Raw genomic sequence first — 24,258 nt, 5'->3', positions numbered from 1 at the left:
GGGGGGTGATTCAAACAAGGCACTTTTTTCCAGCGGTGCAGCAAACAAGGCATGTTTCTCCCCAAAATAGTGATGCAGATCAAAAAAACGTAGCTGTTAGCTGGAATATATTCATATATGTCAGTTAGTTATCTGGATATCTGAATTATTCAAATACTAATTAAATAACATGCAGATATCTATAATCTACAATCTAGATAATCTGGATTTCCATGTAATAGACTTTGTCTTTATGAACCTCCTACAAAATTTAGGGTTATTGTCGATTTTTTCTGATGCTGTTGCCACATTCAAAATTCACCTCAAAATGCTGAGAAAAATGTTGCTGTAGTGAAATTTTTGCTCTACAACTACAGGAATTTTGTACCTTCGCTACCGCTACAACTACAATTTTCAAAATGTAGCTGAATTTTACCAACTTGATATTTGTATAAAGAGTGATTTTGTTATTATTTTTATGTATATAAAGTCATAATTATGTTAACATGGTTTTGTATATGAAATTTCAAAATGTGTAGTTTCTCCTTAAGTCCAAACAATTTGTATTACTTAGTTAAAACCATGAATTAAAGAGTAAAAGGGCTATTCTTGTTCGGTTTTCCATTCATATAAGATGTATAGAATATCTGTTATCAATATTTGTAATTTTTTTTTATTAGAAACATGTTTTTCACCATATGCTATAGAAACATATTGCACACTAAAAAAAACCTCATAATTTTCAGATGGCAAGAGAGAGTAGAACTGCCGTTTGTAAATTGGGTGAATGTGTTATTCCACAAGTGAAATCCCTATGCAGTAAGGACGAAAAGAAAAAGGTAAGGTTAAAATATTGAATGTGATGATTACAGGAGGTTGTTCATGATATATCTAAATGAGTTATGACGCCACTCAGGTGCTGGAGTTTGATGCACATAACTGCCAAAGGTGCCAAAAGTGAACCGTTACTGAGAAGGTTACATCATGGCATGGCCCTTTTCCATGCACATTTATCATATGACCAAATAGCAAAACAGTGTTGGGAGAATGGTTTGACTATCAGGAAAACCACTGTGAAAGAGACAGTGTCCTGGTGCACACGACAGGGGCCCTTTGGTAAACATTCACCCACAAAAGGCACCTGTAAGAGGACGCAAGTGAAAGTACTGCCTGTTGTGCTTCGAAGATTCTATGAATGGCATGCCATGAAAATCAACCAACCCAACGTGAGATGGCCAGGAGGGTGCATATGGCTTTAATATTTTTACTTTATAGAGCTATTTAAAGGTTGTTTTATAATTAGGACCCTGTGAACACAACAATCCGTAACCATTTCTCTCGGCTGCAGTGCATTTGTAAGGCCTGCATGCACCACCTTCTCCCATGCCACATTGCCAAACACAGGATCAACTGCAGAAAACTCTATGAAAGACATGGGATGGGGTCCAAATAGAGGACTGTGGTCACTACCTTACTGGCAGTGGTCACATTTGGTTGATTACGTACTGTAACTCGGATGGCAAGGGGTTCTGGAACGCTTTTCCAAGTTGTTGTTTTTCACCGGATTCGGTTATGCGGGGAAGTTTCTGATATGTAAGGTGAGCAGAAATGTGAAGGTCAATGCTGCCTACTTTGTCATCCATTATCTTCCACACAGACATCCCTCGTTTCTACGGAGAGGATACTCAACAGGTGCATATTCATATGTATGGACAAGGCCTCAAGCCACACTGTCCAAACAGTCCCCTACTCTTATCAGGAGATGGAGCAGGAAACAGGGATCCCTGTTATCCCATTTCAGGACATTCTGGTGAAAAGGCCTGATGCAAGTCCTGTGCATTCGGACTCTTGAAATGACGTCTGAAACATTACATCCACGCCCCATCTCCAGTCTTTGGAAAGCTTGCAGAGAGGAATGCCTGTTCTCCAACGTAGTTTGCTGCAATGGAAACTCCAATGTAGGATTATAGTCCACAATGTTGGTGGTTTGATAGAGCACAACTGGTGGTGATGGTATGGCATTTCATGAGGTCAGTGCACCTTGAAAGTCATTCAGATATATCTTAAACAATCTTCTGTATTATTAAAATTGATATGCATGCTTCTATATTAGTACTTTGAAGCAACTATTAACATTTGTTGTTTGAAGGGTTGAAAATTATATTATTTTAATGCTGTAGGTTAAATTCTTTGAATATTCCTCCATTAAATGCTTAAATGTTTGCAGGTTTTTCATAGTTTAGTCCTGTGGTTCCCAATATTTTCACTGAAATGACAGTTATTCAAATGTATGTGCTAATTTAGTACTTTTTATATGTAAAATGATCCTGAATTTGAAATGTGTTTATTAGGGCTGAACCGATACCGATATTGGTGAGTATCGGTTGATTTTCTTTTACCAATATCAAAGATTTTTAGTGGCTGGAAGAGCGGACAAAGGCAACAGCTCATCTCAACATTTGTCCTTTTTAAAAGTTCGTTCACCCTTCCTTGTGACAGATTGGGAGACCAGCACAGGATGTTCCGTAGATTTTCCTAGAAACACTGGGTAAAACCACCCTCCTGGGAAGCTGATTGCAAAATCAAAGGCATGGGTAAGTGAAAGCTGAACCCAAACGTGACTAAGAAGGCATGTAACTGCTTAGTTAATGCTGTTGGAAATAAACCATTCATTGCCAATTCTTGCTTGAAGCTCATGGTGGTAAGATAGGTGGATGTTTTTAACCCCGTGCCGCACTAATGACAGGTCAAGTAGTTGCAGAGTTTTGGAAAAAAGGGATGAAGGTCACTATGAAATTAGCTTTGTTTTATCTACGTTCAAGCTCGAAGGGGAATCAACAATTTATGCTTATCCTCTTCACTTCTGTCTTTTGTGTGACTGCCAGTATCGGCCAATCATGGCTATTTATTTCTGCCGAAAGCTGCCCCCCGTGGCAGAGTGGTTAGCACATCATGCTGCGACAGCAGGATTCGAATTCCGGCCTGGGCATGGATGTTTGGGAGTGTCCATTCATCAATTTCATCACTCATCCCCATCTTCGCAAATTAGCCAAAAGTGGCACAAAAGCGAAGTAAAATAAAGCAAATCAATCAATCAATAATTTCCGCCGAGATTAGATTGGGAACATACAGCTTTGAATGACAGTACTAAGAAAGATAAGCTAATTGGGACTGGACCTACATTTTAAAGTGGGACCCGAACTACTGTGTGCCTCCACTGAGTATCGTACCCACGATCTATTGATTACAAGGCGACGGCGACACCATCGAAGAGGCCCCTCTAAAGATTTATGTACAATGTACATAAAATATTTATCAGGAACTTTACTTTTAATCAAATGGACATACCATCATTTTTTTTGTTATTCAATAAATATTCAATTTTTTTACTTCTTTGACAAATTTCCCTGCCAAGACTGTTGTTTTACACAAATTTCAGTGGTCTTAACTAGACGTAAGCTAGATAGTGAATATTTGCTCTTTTATCTCTGATTTTATAGCGTCTTTTTACTATTTATGTAATAATATTTTTTTAGTCAAGATAGAAAAAACAAAATAGTATTAACGTTGTCTTTCCTCCGTTTCTTAGTCTGTGGGTACATACAACAATACTCCATATGCATCAGGGAAATTAAGTACTAATTAATTAATTTTCATATTATTACAAATAATTATATTAACGTATTAAATAGAAACAATTTTATTATTATATTTCTGAGACACTTTGCTCGGTCGGGCTCCCCAAATTATTATCTTTCTAAATACGTGCCTAGTGATGTGACGAGGTAGTATGACTCAGTAACTAGCCTTTGTTATTTTGTACTGGAATTATACAAGTTTCAGTATCTGCATCGGTCATGGTATTGGTATCGGCTCAGCTCTAGTGTTTATTTTTTAACTTAAGGCAAGCAACCTAACCCCACTAACAAAGCATTGCAAGTATTAGATAGGCCTGCATTCTCACTCGGGTGCCATAGAGAAAATCTTGAAACACTAAGGGTGTCGTGAAATGAAAAAGTTTGGAATCCCCTGGTTTAGTCATTACAAGAAAAAAAGTATAGTGCTCTTTCACTAAATGTTACAATGGTAGTTGTTGACGTAATTTCCATTAACTTGGCAATAACTCTTTCCCAATCATGAAAATAAATAGATGTATGTAATGCTTCATGGCATTGGAGGTGGGGTTCTTCAGGGGGCCCATCAGATACCAGAATAAATTTTAAAATAAACATTATAAACGATTTCACCAAACTTCATAAACACAAGTATGGATAGAGGCTGTGCATGAAAGGGTAGTAATCATAAGATAATTTACTTGATCACCACATATCCCTGAACGCTCCATTGTGATATTTACACTTCATTTGCAATAGTGTCTGCAGTAACATCTTAATAAAACTGTAAAGATGATGTTTTTTTCATTTGATGAAGATCATTTTAATTTGCAAATTTTTGACTGTATTGGACCACCTAGAGTGTTTCACATTTGTATATGCAGGGTGTTTCCTGGATATGAACCCCTGTCTTTGTAGCATGCAACACTAACTACTCACCCACAGAGGATGGCTAAATTTCATACAGGGTGTTTCCGTGACCTTGATTCAAATTTACAGTGTTACAAGATTTAATACGGACGTTACTACAGGGTATTGTATCACTCTACAATGAAAATGTTACAATAATTCATCAAAATTGCAGTCCCAGCGTCGCAAGAAGCTCCATCGTATCCACTCTGGAGTCATTCTGATGAATAGCAAGGACTCTTGCCAACAGGTCCTCCTCACTCAAACGATTGTTGATTGGATGCTGAGTCAAGGGACACCTCTTGAATCCCCTCCTGGCAAGAATCCTTGCTGCCTGTGTTATCATCAGAACAACTTCAGGGAAAGCAGTTTAAGGGAAAAACCAGACTTCCAAAGTTGCGAGGCTAACGTTGCGCTGAAAAACGCCCCGCCATGTTAATACATCACGACGTAGAGAGATCTCGTTACTGACCAAGTTTTCGAAAATATATTTTAAACTTATATTTATCGAAATTTACCATAAACCATGTAGTGCAAAATAAGAATTTTCACTTTACTTATAACGCCTATTTTTACTTTCTTTTCCATAAAGCAATTTCAGTCTGTGTTTCATTTGTTATGCAAATTATGATAAAATATTTTTGTGCAGATAAGAGAAAATACACTGAGAAGATTACATCAGTTGCACAGTACATTTCAAAGCTAAGTTTATGTGTAATTATTACAAGGAAATAATGTAGATAACATTATATCACATACTGAAATATATTTTGAATTTTGTACTGCGAGAAAGAAGCTGCCTCATATCTTTCCCCGAACGCATTAATTAATTGGTTCACAACCTCATCACTAGGGATCCTATCGAGACGAGACATGGCAGTCTTGGTTTCGTTCTCGTCGAGAGTTGTAAATGTCTGTCTCGTGTTTATTTGTAAATGCCTCGTTGACAGTCTCATCTCGGTTTCGGAGGGCAATTCTCGTTCTTGTCTCAAGTCTCGAAAAATATAGAATTGACAACTTATGCAAAGGCTTATCGTACTAACTTTCACAGTGCATAGTGATCATAAAGACAAAACAACTTTTCTTAATTATTTTTTTGTTTCTTTGACTCCTCGTTTCAACGCTACGAGCCTTCTAAAACTGGATATTATCCTGCTTATACGTGTATATGTAAACCAAACTGCCGATTCAGAATTACCACGAATGAACTGGCGTTGTAATAATTATACACAAAATTCATACTTTAACTTAGGAACTCACATGTTCAGGGTTTGACTCTCGAGCTGGGTATGACTGTTCCTTTGTGAATGTCCTTTCATTGAAGTGGAAGTTGTTTGGTGGAGGAAGGGGGGTTTGCTCGAGCCTTTGGGGACAGTAGGCCTAAGGGGATACTTCTATTGTTAACGTTAGTGTTGCTCACGAGACAAGATATTTCCCGTCTCATCTCATAAAAGGAGACGGGAAAAGAGAATGTTTCGAAATGAGACGGGACAGACCAAAGTTTCGTCTCGTCTTGTGGGCAGGTTGGGTGATACTTAGATTGTGCTGGTTGGTGGGTATGGTGGCAGTGGGGGTAGGAGTGGGGGAGTTTCTCCTGCTTCGAATACTGCTCGTAGTCATTGTCGCGATTACCCAAAAGTGCGAAGAAATGTGACATTAGAGAAGATACATACTAACCATTAAACAATATGACGGAAAAGCGACGTAAAAGTAGGATAAATACATAAATTTGCCATATATATATTAACTGCAGAAAACTGTCGTTTACTGCAGGAAATTTAAAAACTCCGCGTACTTTTTTCTTTTTACCATATCACCTCTTATATTGAAGAAATTGTCGTGTAAACCCGAGTGTTCTAAATGCAGGGTGCGAAATCCAGGGGGGAATTTCCCCCACCAATAATGATCTTGTCCTGAAATTTCCCCCACCAATCTCTTCCGGGGAGGAGAGTTTTTGTTTTAACAAGAAACATAAACAATTAATTTGGGATTCGAATATATTTGACTGGAATAATATCGAAAACGTACAAAAGGAACAGACATCAAAGAGCTTCATCTCTAAGGACACTGAACACAGGTATCCCCAGAACACAGAAATAAGACCGACTTGTTATTTCTTCTCCATTTCTCATCGGCTTTGGTTAGCAACCGCGAAGTATATAAATATATTAATAAAACACATATTAGCATTTATATGTGGATTTTATACAGGAAACTATTATCTTCTCTTAATGTCTCTTAATTTTTGTCCCTCCCTGCTTAGGCAAATCATTGTTCATTGCATCAGTAGTAGCTACATTAAAATCTTTAATTTGCAATTACATTTTGAATGAAGGACTGTTGATATAATATATTGTATATTGTAATTTCATTATTTAATAACACAGGCCTGCGATGAAAAAAATACAAGGGAAGTGATAGGTGAACTTTATGTATTTTGTGGTGCTGAGTTCAAAAAAAATAAAGAAAAATGTCTTATCACGTCACGTTTTCTTGAAAAATTTAATTGTACGTGGATTTGTATGAACATTTACCATAAATATGTTGTTTCGGCGTGGAATATCTTCCCTCCCTGCCTGACCATCATTCTACCGTGGTGAAACGATACCCCTCTGTGACTCCCCCCGTCGACATCGCTCTCGACCAATACCGTTGCTCAAATCCTTATCTTGGTTTGCCGACTGCGCAGGAACGCTCGCTAAGCCAGCGTAATCGGCAGTCACCTTCCAGTTGTGTCGAGCTTTATCTGGATTGATTCTGAACGTGTTATTCGTAAGACTGAATTCTCGCGAATTGTCTGGAGGCAGCAGAAAAGATATAAAACAGATGTCCCCATGAGGGACTCAGTTTATCGCTCTTTAACCCAGCAGATCATGCATGTACTTACCGTGTTCGTAGTAAGATAAAAGACATGGAAATTTGTAAGTTCGTCTTAATTTGTCTTTCATGTGTAGTGTCGTGCGTGCGCTGATACAGTGACAAGTGGAAACTGCATCACAAAAACAATTGTAACTGGTGCTTTCCTGTGTGCGTTTCGTGAACCATGGCTTCTCGGAACGTGAAAATATGCCAGATGACTTTTGTTACATATGCGGTGAATATAGTGTTCTTAAACATCGCGTGAGGAGCATTACAAACTATGTAAGAAAACTTTATCTTGCGTATTTTGGCATGAAACTCAGAGATCAGGACAAATCGTGGGCTCCTCATAAAGTGTGTGTGCAATGTCTCAATGATCTACGCTTATGGCTCAACGGAAAGAAGACTGCTTTACGCTTTGGAATTCCTATGACATGGAGGGAGCCGAGAAACCACTGTGATGATTGTTACTTTTGTGCCTGCCATGTCCGTGTTTATAACCGAAAAAATCATAAGCTACTCTCTTATCCTGAGAACATTCTATTGGCCATACGCCCCGTTCCTCATGAACCTGATGTGCCAGTGCTTTTGCCTCCAACTGAATTACCAGTCATATCTTCAGTGTCTTCAGACTCGGAACATCCAGATGGTCAAGGATACGATACCGAATATAAGCCCTCTGGAGGCGATTCACCTTAGCCCTTCTCTCAGGTTGAACTTAATGATCTGACTAGAGATCTGGGCCTTTCGAAAGAGGCAGCTGAATTGTTGGGCTCCAGATTGAAAGAAAAACATTTAATGACTAAAGGAACCACGTTTTATTGGTACAAGGATCGAGAAAAGGACTTTGTTCAGTACTTTGAGGAAGCGGAGAACCTGGTCTATTGTTCTGATGTTCCCGGATTGATGAGCAAATTTAATATCACCTACGATAAAGATGAATGGAGGCTGTTTATAGATTATAGGTTCATCGACAAGGAGCCTGAAAGCTGTCCTTCTTCATCACGGAAGCCAGTATGCATCTGTACCAGTTGCACACTCGGTACATTTACAAGAACGCTATGAAAACCTGGCTCTCGTCCTCAACAAAATAAAATATGCCGACCACGGTTGGACCATTTGCGGTTATATGAAAGTTATCTCCATGCTTCTTGGTAAACAAGACGGATATACAAAGTTCCCATGTTTCATTTGTGAGTGGGACAGCCGTGCAAAGACTCAAAATTGGGTCAAGGAAGAATGGGCTAAAAGACAAAATCTTGAACCAGGCACCAAGAATGTGATTTGGAACAGCTTAGTTGACCCAAAAAAAGTATTGTTACCCCGTTGCATATCAAATTAGGTGTAATGAAGCAATTTGTCAAGGCTATTCCAAAAGATGGCGATTGTTTCAAATACCTGTGCAAGAAGTTTCCAGGTTTATCCGCAACCAAGTTGACAGAGGGAATCTTTGTTGGTCCAGATATCCGCAATCTCATGAAGGATAAAGACTTTGAGACTGGCATGACAACAAAGGAGAAAGAAGCTTGGGTTGCCTTCAAAGATGTGGTCAGTAAATTTCTGGAGAAATACAAGGATCCTGACTATAAAGCAATTGTTATGAATATGCTGGACATATTTCAAGCGTTGGGTTGCTCCATAAGCGTCAAACTACATTTCCTTCACTCACATGTGGACTATTTCCCCGAAAATTTAGGAGCAGTCAGCGAAGAACAGGGTGAAAGGTTCCACTAAGATATTAAAGATATGGAGCGCAAATATCAAGGACGATGGGACAAGAACATGCTCGCCGACTACTGTTGGATGTTAAAACGAGAGAGGCCCGAGATTGCACATAAAAGAAGAACGTCAAAAAGAAGTTTCAAAGGCAAAAGGGTACGTACGTAAATATAAACTTTGTTTGTGTTTGGTTTTGTTGTTTGTTCAGTTTACAATTTGTGTCAAACGTTCATGTACACATACATTGCTCCTCGTGGTCAATCGTCTATATTATGTATTTTACCTTAATAAACACAAATGAACATAATACGTTGGTGCTTTTTCTTTTTTTTTTTTTTCGAAACTTCACCATAATAGGATGTTGAAAGTGTAAACGCAAGGGAACTTTGTGTTTTTCTCTCGACCAGAGGTGGCTCGTGCGATCTGGCAACAGTGGTTTTCTTCCATTTAAACCTATAAAAAATAAAATCAATTGCTAATAAATCAATTTGCATCACCAAGCATCAATTTTACATAGATTTAAATGGATCAAAACCACTGTTGCCAGATAGTGCATGCAAAATTGTTCGCGAAAATTCCTAGTGCATGCAAAATTGTTCGCGAAAATTCCTTTTCACATAGGATTTTAGCAAAAATATCGATATCGATTGTACAAAAAATCCTGACGTGATGGAAAAAAATGGAGGTCATTTTCGAAATCAGCACACGCAAGAACATAAAACTCAGCAAACACGTGTCTTGTATTTTTCAACAACTTCAATTTCGCAGGCCTGTGTAATTGACACTTATTTAATGACATTATATATACATGTGTGTGTGTGTGTGTGTGTGTATATATATATATATATATATATATATATATATATATATATATATATATATATATATATATACCTAGATATATATATAGTGTGTGTGTGTGTGTGTGACTGTCTGCTGCTTCCCCCCACCAATCACCCGTGGTTTCGCACCCTGTCTAAACGTATTGTAATTTTAAAAATTGCAAAGAAAATATGACGAAAATAATTGTAATTCCAGAAAAGACATTTTTGTAACAATAATTTCTTGCCAGTCAGAACCTATGTATTGGCAATGAACAAGGCTGTTCACATGTTCAACCATTGACTGTTACTGCTGTTACCTTACCAGTATTGCTTTGCTTTGTCAGCCTAATGAAAATCCTCTACCGAGTGGCTGAATTATACTAAATACTGCTATACTGTTAGGGTATAATTCATATCCAACTAATTTTTGCACTGGAAGATATAACAAGATACTTGTTTTACACAGTAAGAAATGACTGTCGCTTGCACGGCCCATGCTAGTTTACGGGACGAGCAGAAGCCCTGCCTGCACGCATTTCTAAAGGATGACGTCAGGCCTGTCTAGTCTGTGCAGAGGACGTTTTCAAATCTGTGACGTAGGAGGTGAATTTCAGCAGTGTTTGAAGGTGTGTATCTCGAAAACCAAAACAAATATCGCCGAGATATTTCGCACATTTCAGTTTGGTGTCATTATCAGTAAAATGGATATATTTAAAACGTTTTTCATGTCATAGTGGAAATGTCCATTGTGCCTGCATCGACGCTTGGGGCTGCAATTTTGATCAATTATTGTAACGTTTTTTGTCGTAGAGTGCTACGATACACTGTAGTAATGTCTGTATTAAATCTACAAGCCACATCTTTCATTTGTCTTATTCCACGGTCATAGCCCCAAATTGTTTTGGCTCATAACTTTTAAATGGTACATTTCCAGACTGAGCTTCCTTATCTCATATCGGTACTTAGGCCAGTCTTCATCCACCCTGCAAGTTTGAATCAAGGTCATGGAAACACCCTGTATGAAATTTAGCCATCCTCTGTGGGTGAGTAGTTAGTGTTGCATGCTACAAAGACAGGGGTTCATTGTTCATATCCAGGATAAGGTATAAACAAGGACTGAGCCAATACTATTTTGAGCCGCCATCCGTGGCAGAGTGGTTAGCACAGCATGCTATGATGCAGGGATCCTGGGTTCAGATCTTGGCCTGGGCTTGGGTGTTTTGTGAGTATCCCTTCATCAGTTTCATCATTCATACTCATCGTTGTGTTTTGTGATTAATCAAAGAGTGGCAGAAAGGCGCGACTAAATAACAAAAATGAAATATCATTTTCAACTGAACCTGATACATGTTATTTGCTCCCACAGATACCGATACTTAAAAAATTGTAACAATTCAAAGTATATCAGGGTATTATTACATTTTAATATATATGTCTTCCATCACATTCTAATATTGATACCAGTGGATTGGAATTGCTATCGGCACAAGCCTAGTGTAAGCATTTCATTGTTGTTTGTTCCCTTGTATATTTCGCCAATTCCTTGTTAGAATAAATCTGGAAATGTAGAAAAGTGATGTAAAATATGAAAAATTCAATACATGTATGAAAATTGTCTTAATTTATGTTTTACAAGATACTAAGATTTCCGAAAATTTCCTTGTTTGTATTGATGATCGAGAAAATTTCAGTCAGTTCTGTGTAACAAAGATGAGATAAGTTAATCTATATTCTGTCGGTAAAAGCTGATATCAGCATATCGGTTTGCAAATAAAATTGCTGATAATTTTAATGATCTGATATTTCTATAAATTGCCCATAATTGAATGTATTTTTTTTATGAATGTAAGAATATACTAATTCCTATGCCCTAGCATATATCTAAATATGTAGGTTCTTTTCTGATTATACATTAAGGAGGTGAATGAACCATGGAATATTTGTAATTCCATGTTCAAGTCCACTTTATGCACATAGGCTAATCGGGAATGGACCTATAGTTTAAAGTGGGATCCAAACCACTGTGCAATGGACTTCCACTGGGTATCGAACCCAAAACACCTTGCTTACAAAGCAATGGCGTTATCTCTACACCAGCGGGGAGACATGTGTAGAATATCGGGTATTGATACCAGGAGATTTTATTTCAGTACTTCAGTAAAGATTCTATATTGGTTCATTGCTAATATCAACAATGTGTACTGATATCTACATATCTCAACTACAAATTGTACACTTGTGTATAATATTTAAGTATGAATACAAAAATTCCACTACAATTGTATGCATCAATTTACTGAGGTTTGCTTTAAAATAGTCAAGTGTTTCATTGTAATATTAAGATAGCTCTCATTTAATCACAAAATTCATTTTTTCACACAATACTGTACTGGTACCAAATTAATGGTAAGTCAATTTTGTATAATTTCGAGGATATTTCAGTGCATTGGGAACTGTTTGTAATAGACAAACTCTGGAAAATCATCTGTAGATCCAATTGATACAGTGTGATACAACTTATATCAACTGATATATCAGCATTGATAAATATCGATATTTAACACATCCCTTTATTTGTGGAGGTATAATTAACTAATTCCTGTTTCTTTTTTCTCCCTTAAGAACCTAATGATCGAGTTCTTCAATATCCAACTGTCAGCTCATCATCCAGGTGGAGCCAGCAGAGGCAGTGGTGGAGCTTATGCTTGGAACTGGGAAAAGTGGAACCCATATTTGAAGGAAATGTACAGTTTTGTAGAGGATGAAATAAAAAATGAAATCCACTGTAGAAGCTACAGTATAGGAGTGCAAAACAAGGATTCTAGCTTGGAAGGGAATTTTCTGAACATGGCTGTTGAAGTCTGCAAACAGGTTTGTTCATCTTTAGCTTTACACTTCAATCAGGTTTACCTAATACAATTTTTACTGGTTGCAATAAACATGGCTTCCACTGACCTGTAAAGAACATGGAAATTAACCTTATGAAGAACATCATGGAAAAGTCAGGGAATTACATAGAATATTAAAAAACCAGTAAATGTCGAGGATTGGTGTACACATGCCATGAATATACACTCCTCGCAGAAAGTTTGGAATATTGTTATATTAGGCAATAGGTTATAGGCAACAAGAACGTCCAGCAGACACAGATACCATGTGTTGTTGCATTCCAAGGCTGTGCCTGTCACCTAATGTCTAATATAACAATATTCCAAACTTTTTGTGAAGAAAGTAGATTTTTTTTATTGTAAATTTCATTTGTGAAAAGAAAGGTTTTAAAATGTATTTTCTCTCTTAACTGGTGCCACTAGTCATATTTCAACCTAAAAATAGCCTCGTCTAGTTAGCTCCTCTTGAGACTCTTTGAATTCCCCTGGCTAGTTGGTTACAAAGTGCAAAACTGAGGCATCTACTTCGTTGATTTGATATCTACACCATTTGCACTGCGTTCCAGAGCGGTGTACAGTGTTTCGTATAGTCATGTGGTGCATACTAACCAATCAAATGACATTTAAATCAGCAGACAGGCATTTGTTGAATCTTCTGAACTTGAACACTGCAATTTCCTTGCAACAGCGTAACACTGGGATACACCTACACTACACCGTGTCAAAAAGTGCAGCGAACTAGATGGGACCAATATATTTAATCCAACTTAAAATATGTTTAAAATGCTACAGAATGGTTTTACTTACTGTATTAGAAATGCAAAATAATATATTTAGTCATATTTAAGATGTGCAAGAAACTTCTGGATTTGCATCAAGCATCGCGCTGCGACGCTAAGGGTCCCAGGTTCGAATCCCGCTCGGGCATGGTTGTTTGTGAATGTCCATTCATCAATTACATCCTTTCATCACTCATCAACGTGAAGTAAAATAAAATAAATCAAATCAAATCAAATGGATTTGCATCTAATGTCTTACTTCAAGTTATTTACAGTTTTATTGAATTTGCAATGATAAATTTCAAATTTTCATGTTTTTAATATTTCACCTTCAGAACTTTAATAGAGATTGCATTTTTTCACAGAGCTGCAAAAATAATCCAACTTAAAGTACACATAGTCTCAATATTATAATTGATTTGGTTTATTTTATTTTGCCTTTCTGCCACTTTAGCTAATTCTGAGGATGAATGATGATGTGATGAAATTGATAAAGGGATACTCACAACTAACACCCATACCCAGGTTGAGATTCAAATCTGGGACCTTTGGTGTCATAGTGCACTATGCTAAGCACACTGCTATACATGTTGGCTCAATATTATAGCAGATGCTGGACTTTGCTGATGTTCACACTTTGGAGAATGTCCTTATTTTAAATGATTTGATTAGTGTACTCCAGAGTCTGGAATCACTGCCTTCCAGGCATCCTATAGTGCAGTACCATTCGACGACTCGTGTCCTTATCTGCCAGAGCTGAAGTTTCCTTCTGTTGGGTTACATGGGCACCAAGTTGAACCAAGCAGCCGATGCTGCTGCCAAATAACGGAACAAGCCCACAGTTGTTGCATGGCATTCCTCGTATCGACCCCATCAAGAGGCCATTTTTAACTCAACTTTGAATTGGATTCAGTAACTGTGATATTCCTAAACCAAAGTAATTATGAAGTCCAGTTTTGGCATGAACTTACTGTTTTCTTCTAACTTTCACCACATCATGTGGCTTCATCAGGAGGTAAGACAAGAATAGTCGAAGTTTAAAACATGTGGAGGTAAGTTAGGTTAAATTGGTAAGAGACAATGCAGTGCCCTGTTACTCCTTCCTACTCTATCTCTGACTGGCAACTGACTGTCTTATTCAATATGACTGTCTGGCTGATAGGATGTAAAGATGGCTTCCCTTCCTGTTGACCGTTTCCACTCAGAAACACTGCACCTTTTGTTGGTAGTTTTCCCCAATAATAATTGTCATCCTTTATCTAATGGTCCTGCATGTTCATTTAAGTTTTGGGATGGTTTTAAGATGGCAAATGACTCTCTTACGTAAACTTTGACTGTTCTTATCTTATCTCCTGAAGAAGCCACATGATATGGTGAAAGCTAGAAGAAAACAATAAGTACATGCCAAAACTGGACTTCATTACTTAGTGCCGGAGCCTGTGGCTGAGTGGTTAGCACATCGTGCTACGACGCCAGGGGTCCCAGGTTCGAATCCCTCTCAGGCTTGGTTGTTTGTGAATGTCCATTTATCAATTTCATAATTTCATTACTCATCTCCATCTTTGCAAATTGGCCAAGAGGCACAAAACTCGAAGTAAAATAAAATAAATCAATCAATTCATTACTTAGTGAAATGTTGGCATGTGGTGTAAGTTATGCCTTATCCAAACTAATTATGTTGAAGTTTCAACATGGGTGTCTTCTGAATTATTGTAGTCCTTACTTTTCTTTTTCATTTCATGTAGGCTTTTGAAGAAGATCTGAGAACATTTCAAGCAACTGAGAATGGTTCACTAGAAGGTACAATAAACTGCAGTTTGCCAAAAAGAAGAAAAGTTGTCATCGGAATAGGGAGGATAATGCAGTTGATCGAGGATCAAAATAAACTCCTCCCACAATGGCCGTGGTAAGTTATTAAGATCACACATATGAAAAACATGAAGCAAGTCTTCACTTCTGTAGTTCATGAATTCATGTGAAGTCCACAAAGTGCAGTGGCAAATTTTGGTCTAACATTTTGGCAGTACTGACAAAATAAATATTAAGTCCTGAAAAACATTGAACCAGATCTTTTTTTACTTTTCCACATGATACCGGGTGGTTCAAAAGTCCCGGAACGGTCAAATATCATGAGAAATACACATCGAATCGGAAAACAAAAAAATACGTGTTTAATAAGTGAAAGAAAACTATTCAATGATATCACACTTCCCCACCCCAGGGGGTGGGGTGGGGGCAACTGTGAAATTTTAAATGGAAACCCCCATTTTGTATTGTAGAATCGGATTCTATGTAAGAAAATAACCAGGTTTCTGTACTACATTTCGCGTAACCCAGGAACAACGACGTGGACGTAGTAGTATTTTGTTCCGATCGGGGTGCTTGTTTTAGGTGAGTCCCATTGCCTCTGTGGTGACCGGAACTTAATTACCCGCTCACCACTGCCGTTTCTCCGTTCCAAATATCGAAAAGCATTAACGTCTGAATTGTTCATTGTTTATGTCACGACCCGATTTGTTTTTCTTCCATGCTCCCATAGGGCCGCTCGAAGGCAACTGGTCTGCCATCTGGCGAATATGCAGGCATGCGATTACCTTGACGTGCGTCGCCAGTTCGCTGCGTGAGCAGTTCCCAACCCAACCCAACGATACACACTTACTCATTCTGCCACCAGGTCGGTTCGGCGTGAGGAGCTGCCTGTAATATACCACGGTGAAGGTCACATGCTTAAGGTAATCATTGTGTAACAGGTGAGATCTGACAGAATGTGAAAGTGGGCAGTTAAATTTAGTTTCAGTAACCCTGTGTGCATTCTTTGCAACTCATGAAGGGGGGGGGGGGGGGTCGTACTGGAGTATTAACCTTTTGCCGCCCAAGGCCTTTTTCACTATTGCTCGAGCCGATTTTGAGTAAAATGCAGAGTTTCAATTAAATGAGTGTAGATCGGAGGCTAATTGCCCTAGAGAGATGAGTGATATAGCGTTGTACGCGGAATGAACCAGAGATTCAGACTATATGAAAGTTTTGCAAATTCGGCGTATATGTGGCGGGGGGAGGGGGCTAACTCTCAAAATTCCAAAATTTCGGAAAAAAAAATTTGGTTCCCCCACCCTCCCCCCAAGAAAAAAGTACATGACAGTGTCGACATGCACATGGAAATGATCGCTGACATGTAAGGAACACAAAAATATTTGCATTATTATCATATGACCAATGTAACTTGAGTTGTACCCCCAAAAGGAATGGTCGGCACGCCACTGATTCAAGCTTCAAAATGCAGCGGTACCTTGAAATGACTATAGCTCAGAAACTAAATGCCCTAGAGATATGAAAGATATACCGTTGTACGCAGAATGAATCACAGATTTAGACGATATATAATTTATGCACATTCGGCGTATATATGGAGGGGGAAAGGGGGGAAATCCCCTGAAAATACTTTTTTTTTTTAAAAATGGGGTTTTGCCCCCCGAAAAAAGGATATGAAAAGTTCAAAATGCAACATAGAAATTATCGCTGGCATGTAAGAAACCGAAAAATATTTGCTTCATTGTCGTATGACCAATGTAACTTGAGTTGTACCCCCAAAAGGAATGGTCGGGATGCCACTGATTCAAGCTTCAAAATGCAGCGGTACCTTGAAATGACTATAGCTCAGAAACTAAATGCCCTAGAGATATGAAAGATATACCGTTGTACGCAGAATGAATCACAGATTTAGACGATATATAATTTATGCACATTCGGCGTATATATGGAGGGGGAAAGGGGGGAAATCCCCTGAAAATACTTTTTTTAAAAAATAGGGTTTCGCCCCCCCCCCCCCCGCCCGCGCGAAAAAAAGGATATGAAAAGTTCAAAATGCACATAGAAATTATCGCTGGCATGTAAGAAACCGAAAAATATTTGCATCATTGTCGTATGACCAATGTAACTTGAGTTGTACCCCCAAAAGGAATGGCCACTGATTCAAGCTTCAAAATGCAGCGGTACCTTGAAATGACTATAGCTCAGAAACTAAATGCCCTAGAGATATGAAAGATATACCGTTGTACGCAGAATGAATCACAGATTCAGACGATATATAATTTATGCACATTCGGCGTACATATGGAGGGGAAAAGGGGAAAATCCCCTCAAAAATACTTTTTTTAAAAAAATGGTGTTTCCCCCCCCTGCCCCGAAAAAATGTCAAAATGCACAAAATGCAAAATTTATGCAAATTTGGTGTATATATGGAGGGGGAAGGGAGAAAACCCCCAAAAATTATTTTAAAAAATTGTCACTTCACCCAAAAAATGTCCTCGCACTTGGGCACAAAACGACACCTACGCACAACATTCACGGACAAAAAGCTAGAACGCACTGAAAAATGAACGCCGATTCTTGCAGCTGCTTGACATTCTATTTGTAGACAATGTTTGGTGACCTTTCTTCAACATTGTGCTCACAAACAAGGGTTTCCTTCAGCGCGCTTCGAATTCCCATTCTCACAACGCAGATTCAACAACCAGTTTTCCCCCTCCCCCCACCACCACCCCCTGCTTCCGCCCTCACGGAAAACTGTCATTTTGACATCGGATACTTATAAACAAGCTTCCTTCGAACACAGATAGCAGAAGGACGTGAAAAGCATTGCTTTAGAACAACAAAGCCGGTCTTCCTTTGTCGGCAAAAATTTGACGTTGAAAAGAGCCGCAAAAGAGAAGTACCTTTTCCCCTCCATTTTCATGAATACAAAAAAAAATGCAAAAAACCATTTCTGTTAAATACATGTGTTAGGAACAATATAAAAAAATTAAATCGAAATTCTAGCCAAAAATAGAAAAGTTATAACGTAAAAACTACGACCTTGACACAGCATCTCGATCGAGATGCTTGGTACCCCGAGGGATACTTTTGGGTATCTCGTTCGAGATGCTTGGGCAGCAAAAGGTTAATAGGTCTATGAAAGAACAGAAAATCCATTACTGTTCGTATTCTGTCAAGGATGCCGTTGTCAGAGAGGGAAAGGATAACAGTTCTCATGATGCGAGGATTTGGTGATAGGGAACGATCATACTGAGACGTTGCGCATTAATTCAACGATACGTTCCCGAATCATGCACCTATTTCAAAATCTACTGTTTATTGAACCGTTGATCGCTTCGAAAGAACTGGAGCGGTCAGGGATGAACCACGATGTGGAAGACCTAAAACTGCTACAAACGACGAGAAATCTTTGGAAGTTCTAATGCATTTCCAAGAAAACACCCATACTTGGAGTCGAAAAGTATCTCAACAAACCGAAGTAAGTAAAACATCTATCCTTAGAATTGTGAAGTCGCATCGATATCATCCGTACAAAATAAAACTAGTGCATGAACTCATCGGAGATGACTATGATCACAGACTTCAATACTGCGAGGAAATGATGCTACGATTCGACAGAAATAATAGATTTCTGTGGTGGACTAGTTTCTCCAATGAAGCTACCTTTGAGTTGAGCGGATCTGTCAACCGGCATAATATGAGGTATTGGGCCACTGAGAATCCCCACTGGATGAGGGAGCATCGCACACAGTACCCACAAAAAGTTAACGTTTAGGCTGGAATATTGTGTAATCGTATTATCGGGCCATACTTCATTGATGGCAATTTGACATCTGAAAAGTACGTAAATTTGTTGACCAATGAGATAATACCTGAAATACAAACTATCGTTGGGGATGCATTCGCGAATGTTTGGTATCAACAAGATGGACCTCAAGTTCATTTTGCTTTAATTGTTCGCAATGTGCTGAACAACGTTTTCCCTGACAGGTTGATTGCTAGAAGGGGCACCATAGAGTGGCCACCGAGGTCACCCGATTTGTAACCTCTTGATTTCTTCTACTGGGGTTACTTGAAAAGCAAAGTTTTTGAAACCAAACCCATCGATATCGAGGAATTGAAACACAGAATGCGTACAGTGTCAAATGCAATTAGTCTGGAGATGTTACAGAATGTTTTAAATGGTGTGTATCTTCGGTTGGGACTGTGCAAAAAAAAGGGGGATACCCATTTGAGCAGGAAATGAATTAAGGTTTGCGAGAGCACCGAATGGTGAGAGGCGAGGGGACTCACTCACAACAACCACCCCGATGGTGAGAGGCAAGAGGACTCACCTACAACAAGTACCCCGATGGTGAGAGGCGAGGGGACTCACCTAAAATAAGCACCCCGATGAAAACAAAATACTACTACGTCCACATCGTTGTTCCTGGGTTACACGAAATGTAGTACAGAAACCCGGTTATTTTCTTACGTAGAATCCGATTCTACAATACAAAATGGGGGTTTCCATTTAAAATTTCACAGTTTATCCCTGCAGGGGGCAGGGGTGGGGAATCAAGTGTGATATCATTGATTAGCTTTCTTTCACTTATTAAACACGTATTTTTTCGTTTTCCGATTTGATGTGTATTTCTCACGATATTTAACCGTTCTGTGACTTTTGGGCCACCCGGTATATGTATGAATGATATGGTCAAAATTATTGTCTGTTGAATGTAAATATAATATGTAAGGACATGAATATTTTATTTTGAAGCAAATGCCAAACCAAACACTTTAGTATTCATTGTAGTTCATTTGAAAAAGTGGGATGTACATTTTATTATGATGTTTTGACATAAAAATATGCAAAATAAACTCCAATTGGATTTAAAGAAGAAATTCATAATTTATTTACAGACACTATTATATATTTTTGAATAATAGTTTTTCTTGTATGTACGTATTGCTTGCATTCTATAATTATTTCTCTTGTAGTCTACGGTTATTACAAGCATGAAAACACAGTTTTTCGTTGTGACGTTTCAGGAGAACATACGCTCCCTTCATGAGACATTTATTTTTAGTTTGACTAAAGATACAGTTATAACAATCGTTAAGATTTTTTTTAAATAAAAGGAGAATCCTTTATACAATGGATGTTGTCAATGTTACATTGTTGTAATATAGCAACATAACTGAAAAAAACAAGCAGTCTGTTTTATTTTTAGCTTATCCAAATCTAAAATTAGCCAAAATCACAGAACCTCTATGATTTCTGCAGCAAAATCTGGAACAAAAATACTCAAAAAAGAAATAAGCTTTATAATATAAAAGGTGAAGATTATGAATTTACCTGAATGGAAATTTTTATTTCTTAAACTAAGTGTAAAGCTTCCAGGTCAAATTTTATATTTTATTCAATATACAGTGGATCCCCGATTTTGCATTTTCCCGCATTATGCATTCCATCTTAGTGGTCCCAACATAGCAAAATGCTATAAAATTATCCCAGAGTTTTTTTTCAGCTTGGAGGTTCCACTATGTGTGTATTCAATAATATGAGGTAGCAGTAATCACCCAAGGTCAACGCATACTCCAGCAGCAATCCAAAGTGTTTCCAACTTGATTGTGGGAGATCGACGTGTAACAATGGAACAGCTGCAACGTGAAACTGGTTTTGGGGGAGCAACTCTGCATGCAATCATTCATGACGATCTGCAAATGAGGAAAATGTGTGCTCAGTGGGTGCCTCGCGATCTGACGGATCAGCAGAAAGAACAGCAAGTGGACATGTGCAGAGAATTGTTGCACAGTTACAACCAAGACAGAGAACATTTTTTCGAAAGACTGCTGACTGGCAACGAATCTTGGTTCGAGGTTCCACTATGTATTCAATAATATGAAGTAGCTTTAAGCTACTAATAAACTAAAATTCCATCCATTACTTTGTACAAACGTAAGACTATGAATGACCTTTTATTTCTTTTTTCTGAAAAAGGAAAAAGACAACTTGCAATGGGATCATTCCATGCCATTTCAACGAGGTCACGTCACCCACCATCTCAGATTTGAAATTTGGTGTCCATCCTTCTCTTATGGTTGAAAGAAACCACCTAAAAAAAATTCCCTCTATCTCAAACGTTTTCAGCACTTCGGAATGTCATTAAATCTCTGTTGTCTGTCACTCTTGAGACCCTCGACACAAGATACCCTTTCTTACATTTTATTTTTCTCCTTAACCAATGATCAGATCTTTTTGACATTTTACACAAAGCTCAATGAAATAATGAGGATCTGAGAAAAAATACATCAATACTCAAAAAAATTTATAAAAGCCTCAAAAAAGACACTTTTCGAACCTTTTACTTGGATAATTCGAAGACAGTATCCAGAGACAGCCGTAGGAAAGAAAAAGTTTATTTTTGCTAGTATGCAGCCTTCACAACTCTCCTCAATCACATGGGATTGTCCACCCCTTTTGCATTTAGGCATTCGTCCTTGAACCTCCACTAGCCAATGATTTGTGAAAGTCTTCCTATCTGCCCTTAATTGTCAGTTGTGATTACTCAGAGTACTTTGTTGACAATGTCGAAGCGTGGTGCATATACTAGCGTAAAATAAGAGAAAAAAAGTAGAAATTCTAAGAGAAGTGAAAAGAGGTGTGAGGAAGAAAAGTGGCATCCCTAAAAAGGGTACTTTAGTATTATACAGACTACCTGGTTAGGTTAGTTAAATTATATTCCCCTCCCAAACATGATTTTGTTGATCCTGAAAGGGACTAATACTCCTAACCTAACCAGGTAGTCTGTATAATACTAAAGTACCGTAAAAAGTATCAGAGACTGCCAAACACATTATCAATGTATATTAAAAATAATAAATTATGGAGAGATTGAGTGTAGATGATGGGGAAAACAGATAACATATAACAGGCGCAAGATAGTATAATTACTAGGGATGGGCCGATATGAAATTTTGGCCGATACCGATAAAGTACCGATATAGAATTTGCCGATACCGATAACCGATATTCTACCGATCCGATATAAAATTAGAAATGGTCCTTGAAGTACCTGAAATGATCATTCATCTCCTTAATAAATGTGTGTTTCAAGGTGACTACAGTGCAAAATAAGTTGAATATTTACACATTTACTTTTTTAGAAAGAAGGGCATGGAGATTATTCATAAAAATTACAACAAAATGGCAGAATTTTGCACTAAATTATTCCAAGATAAGATATTTATCAATATATCGGATCGGTAAAATAATCGGTAATTTTACCGATACACCGATATGCCTATATCGCCCGATACCGATAGAGTACCGATTAATCGGTCCCATCCCTAATAATTACTATTGTGAGAGGAATTGTTTTTTTGCTTGCACTATAGGATTGTGCACAAAATACAATATTTTTTACGGTAACGTCCACTGCATGTTCATTATTTTTGTCTACACTGTAGTACAGTAGTTTTGTTTTATTGATTTTCTTTAATAATGCATGTTTTGGTTAATTCAGATTTTGGATAATTAATTCAATTGCTTTTCGTGTCCCCTTGGAGTTAGAATTAAAAAGAGTATCGCCATTGGCTAACATTTTCATCCTTTCATTACTAGTTACATGTTGTATTGCTATTATACACATTATTTAGTTTAATTTTGTTTCCTTTTTAGGTTAAATTTGCTGTCAGCTCTGCTACTGAAATATCCCAGCATTGTACAACCAGGAGAATATGAATCCATGCTGAAGAAAATGACTCAATTGTTGAGCACTTCCAAAGATACAGTAGTAATGAATTATCTGTGCAGGTACGATTTTTTTACCTATAAGTAAAACACAAGAGAGTATGTTATGTCCTAATATTTATGACATAAACAGAAATAAAACATTTAATTAGCATTGGGTGAGTGTCAGCTTGGAGTATGTACAATGCAAAGTGGTGAACACTTAAATGATAATACTTGCTGTCGTAGTAAAAATTTAGATCTCGAATTTGGACTGCAATTAAAAATTAATCGGTAGACCTACATAAAAACGAGTTACATCAAAATATAGCTTATTCACTTCTGTGTTAATCTATGCTAACCAAAATTTTTTTTCGAGTATGCTGTATATTTTTTATAGTCGTGAGAACAAAAATGGGCCTTTGGGCCTTTTTTTAGTTTTGCAAACTATAAATGAACTATAAAACAAGGGTAATATTCAACACCGAAATGCCATTTTTTATACAGCTTTTGATCCCGAAATTTGCCCAGTTTTTGTACCGAAATCATGATGTTTTATTCACCATGAATATGTGTCTGTAATAATACTATTCAATTTAAACTTTTAAAGAGGAGAGGATTCAATGCCATCCCAATTTTAAGTACTCTGATTTTACTTTTCAAGTTGTCCCCAAATTTTACATTTTCAGAAACAAACCATACTATCATTAAAGTGACAAAAAAGTTTCAATCCAAACTTATTGTTAGCCTTTTGTGCTCAACTTGAGTTGCAGAATTCCCAAATACGAGGGTAAGTCATTAAATAACGGGAATTTTATTCTAACCTTCATGGAGATTTATGCACAACTAATACTTGTGTTTCAAAACTCAAAATAGTTCCTTAGCAACACGCCATAAAGGTGTCGAGCAGTAGCCGCCTGCGCAGTAACTCATACAATATGGTTGCTCCACTGTTGACTTGCTCCATAGAAGAGCAACGAAGTGTTTTTTGTCTGTCAGAGGGAGTGAAACCTTCTGAAATCTACAGCAGAATGAAGGTTCAGTACAGACACCACAATTGTTAATCAGGAGAGAATGTATGAATGGGTAAGAAGATCAGTTTTTCAGAACGGAAGATGAAATGTCATTGATGAACACCGGAGTAGGAGGCCAGTTTGCATG

General features: G+C 37.8%; 1 protein-coding gene across 1 annotated transcript in view; it reads left to right on the top strand.

Annotated features, from left to right (window-relative positions):
- Positions 1–24,258, top strand: part of tefu (Serine/threonine-protein kinase tefu) — a 186,823-nt gene that overhangs the window by 60,806 nt on the left and 101,759 nt on the right. The window contains exons 8-11 of the mRNA XM_083138215.1: positions 726–818; positions 12,527–12,775; positions 15,317–15,477; positions 23,047–23,181. Of these exons, the coding sequence (XP_082994341.1) occupies positions 726–818; positions 12,527–12,775; positions 15,317–15,477; positions 23,047–23,181 (638 nt within the window). The remainder of the gene's footprint in view (positions 1–725; positions 819–12,526; positions 12,776–15,316; positions 15,478–23,046; positions 23,182–24,258) is intronic.

This window comes from Lepisma saccharinum, chromosome 16 (genome assembly GCF_977018435.1).
Source record: "Lepisma saccharinum chromosome 16, izLepSacc3.1, whole genome shotgun sequence".
Classification (NCBI taxonomy): domain Eukaryota; kingdom Metazoa; phylum Arthropoda; class Insecta; order Zygentoma; family Lepismatidae; genus Lepisma; species Lepisma saccharinum.
Note: the sequence above shows the minus strand (reverse complement) of the source record. Positions and strands in the feature narration are given on the sequence as shown.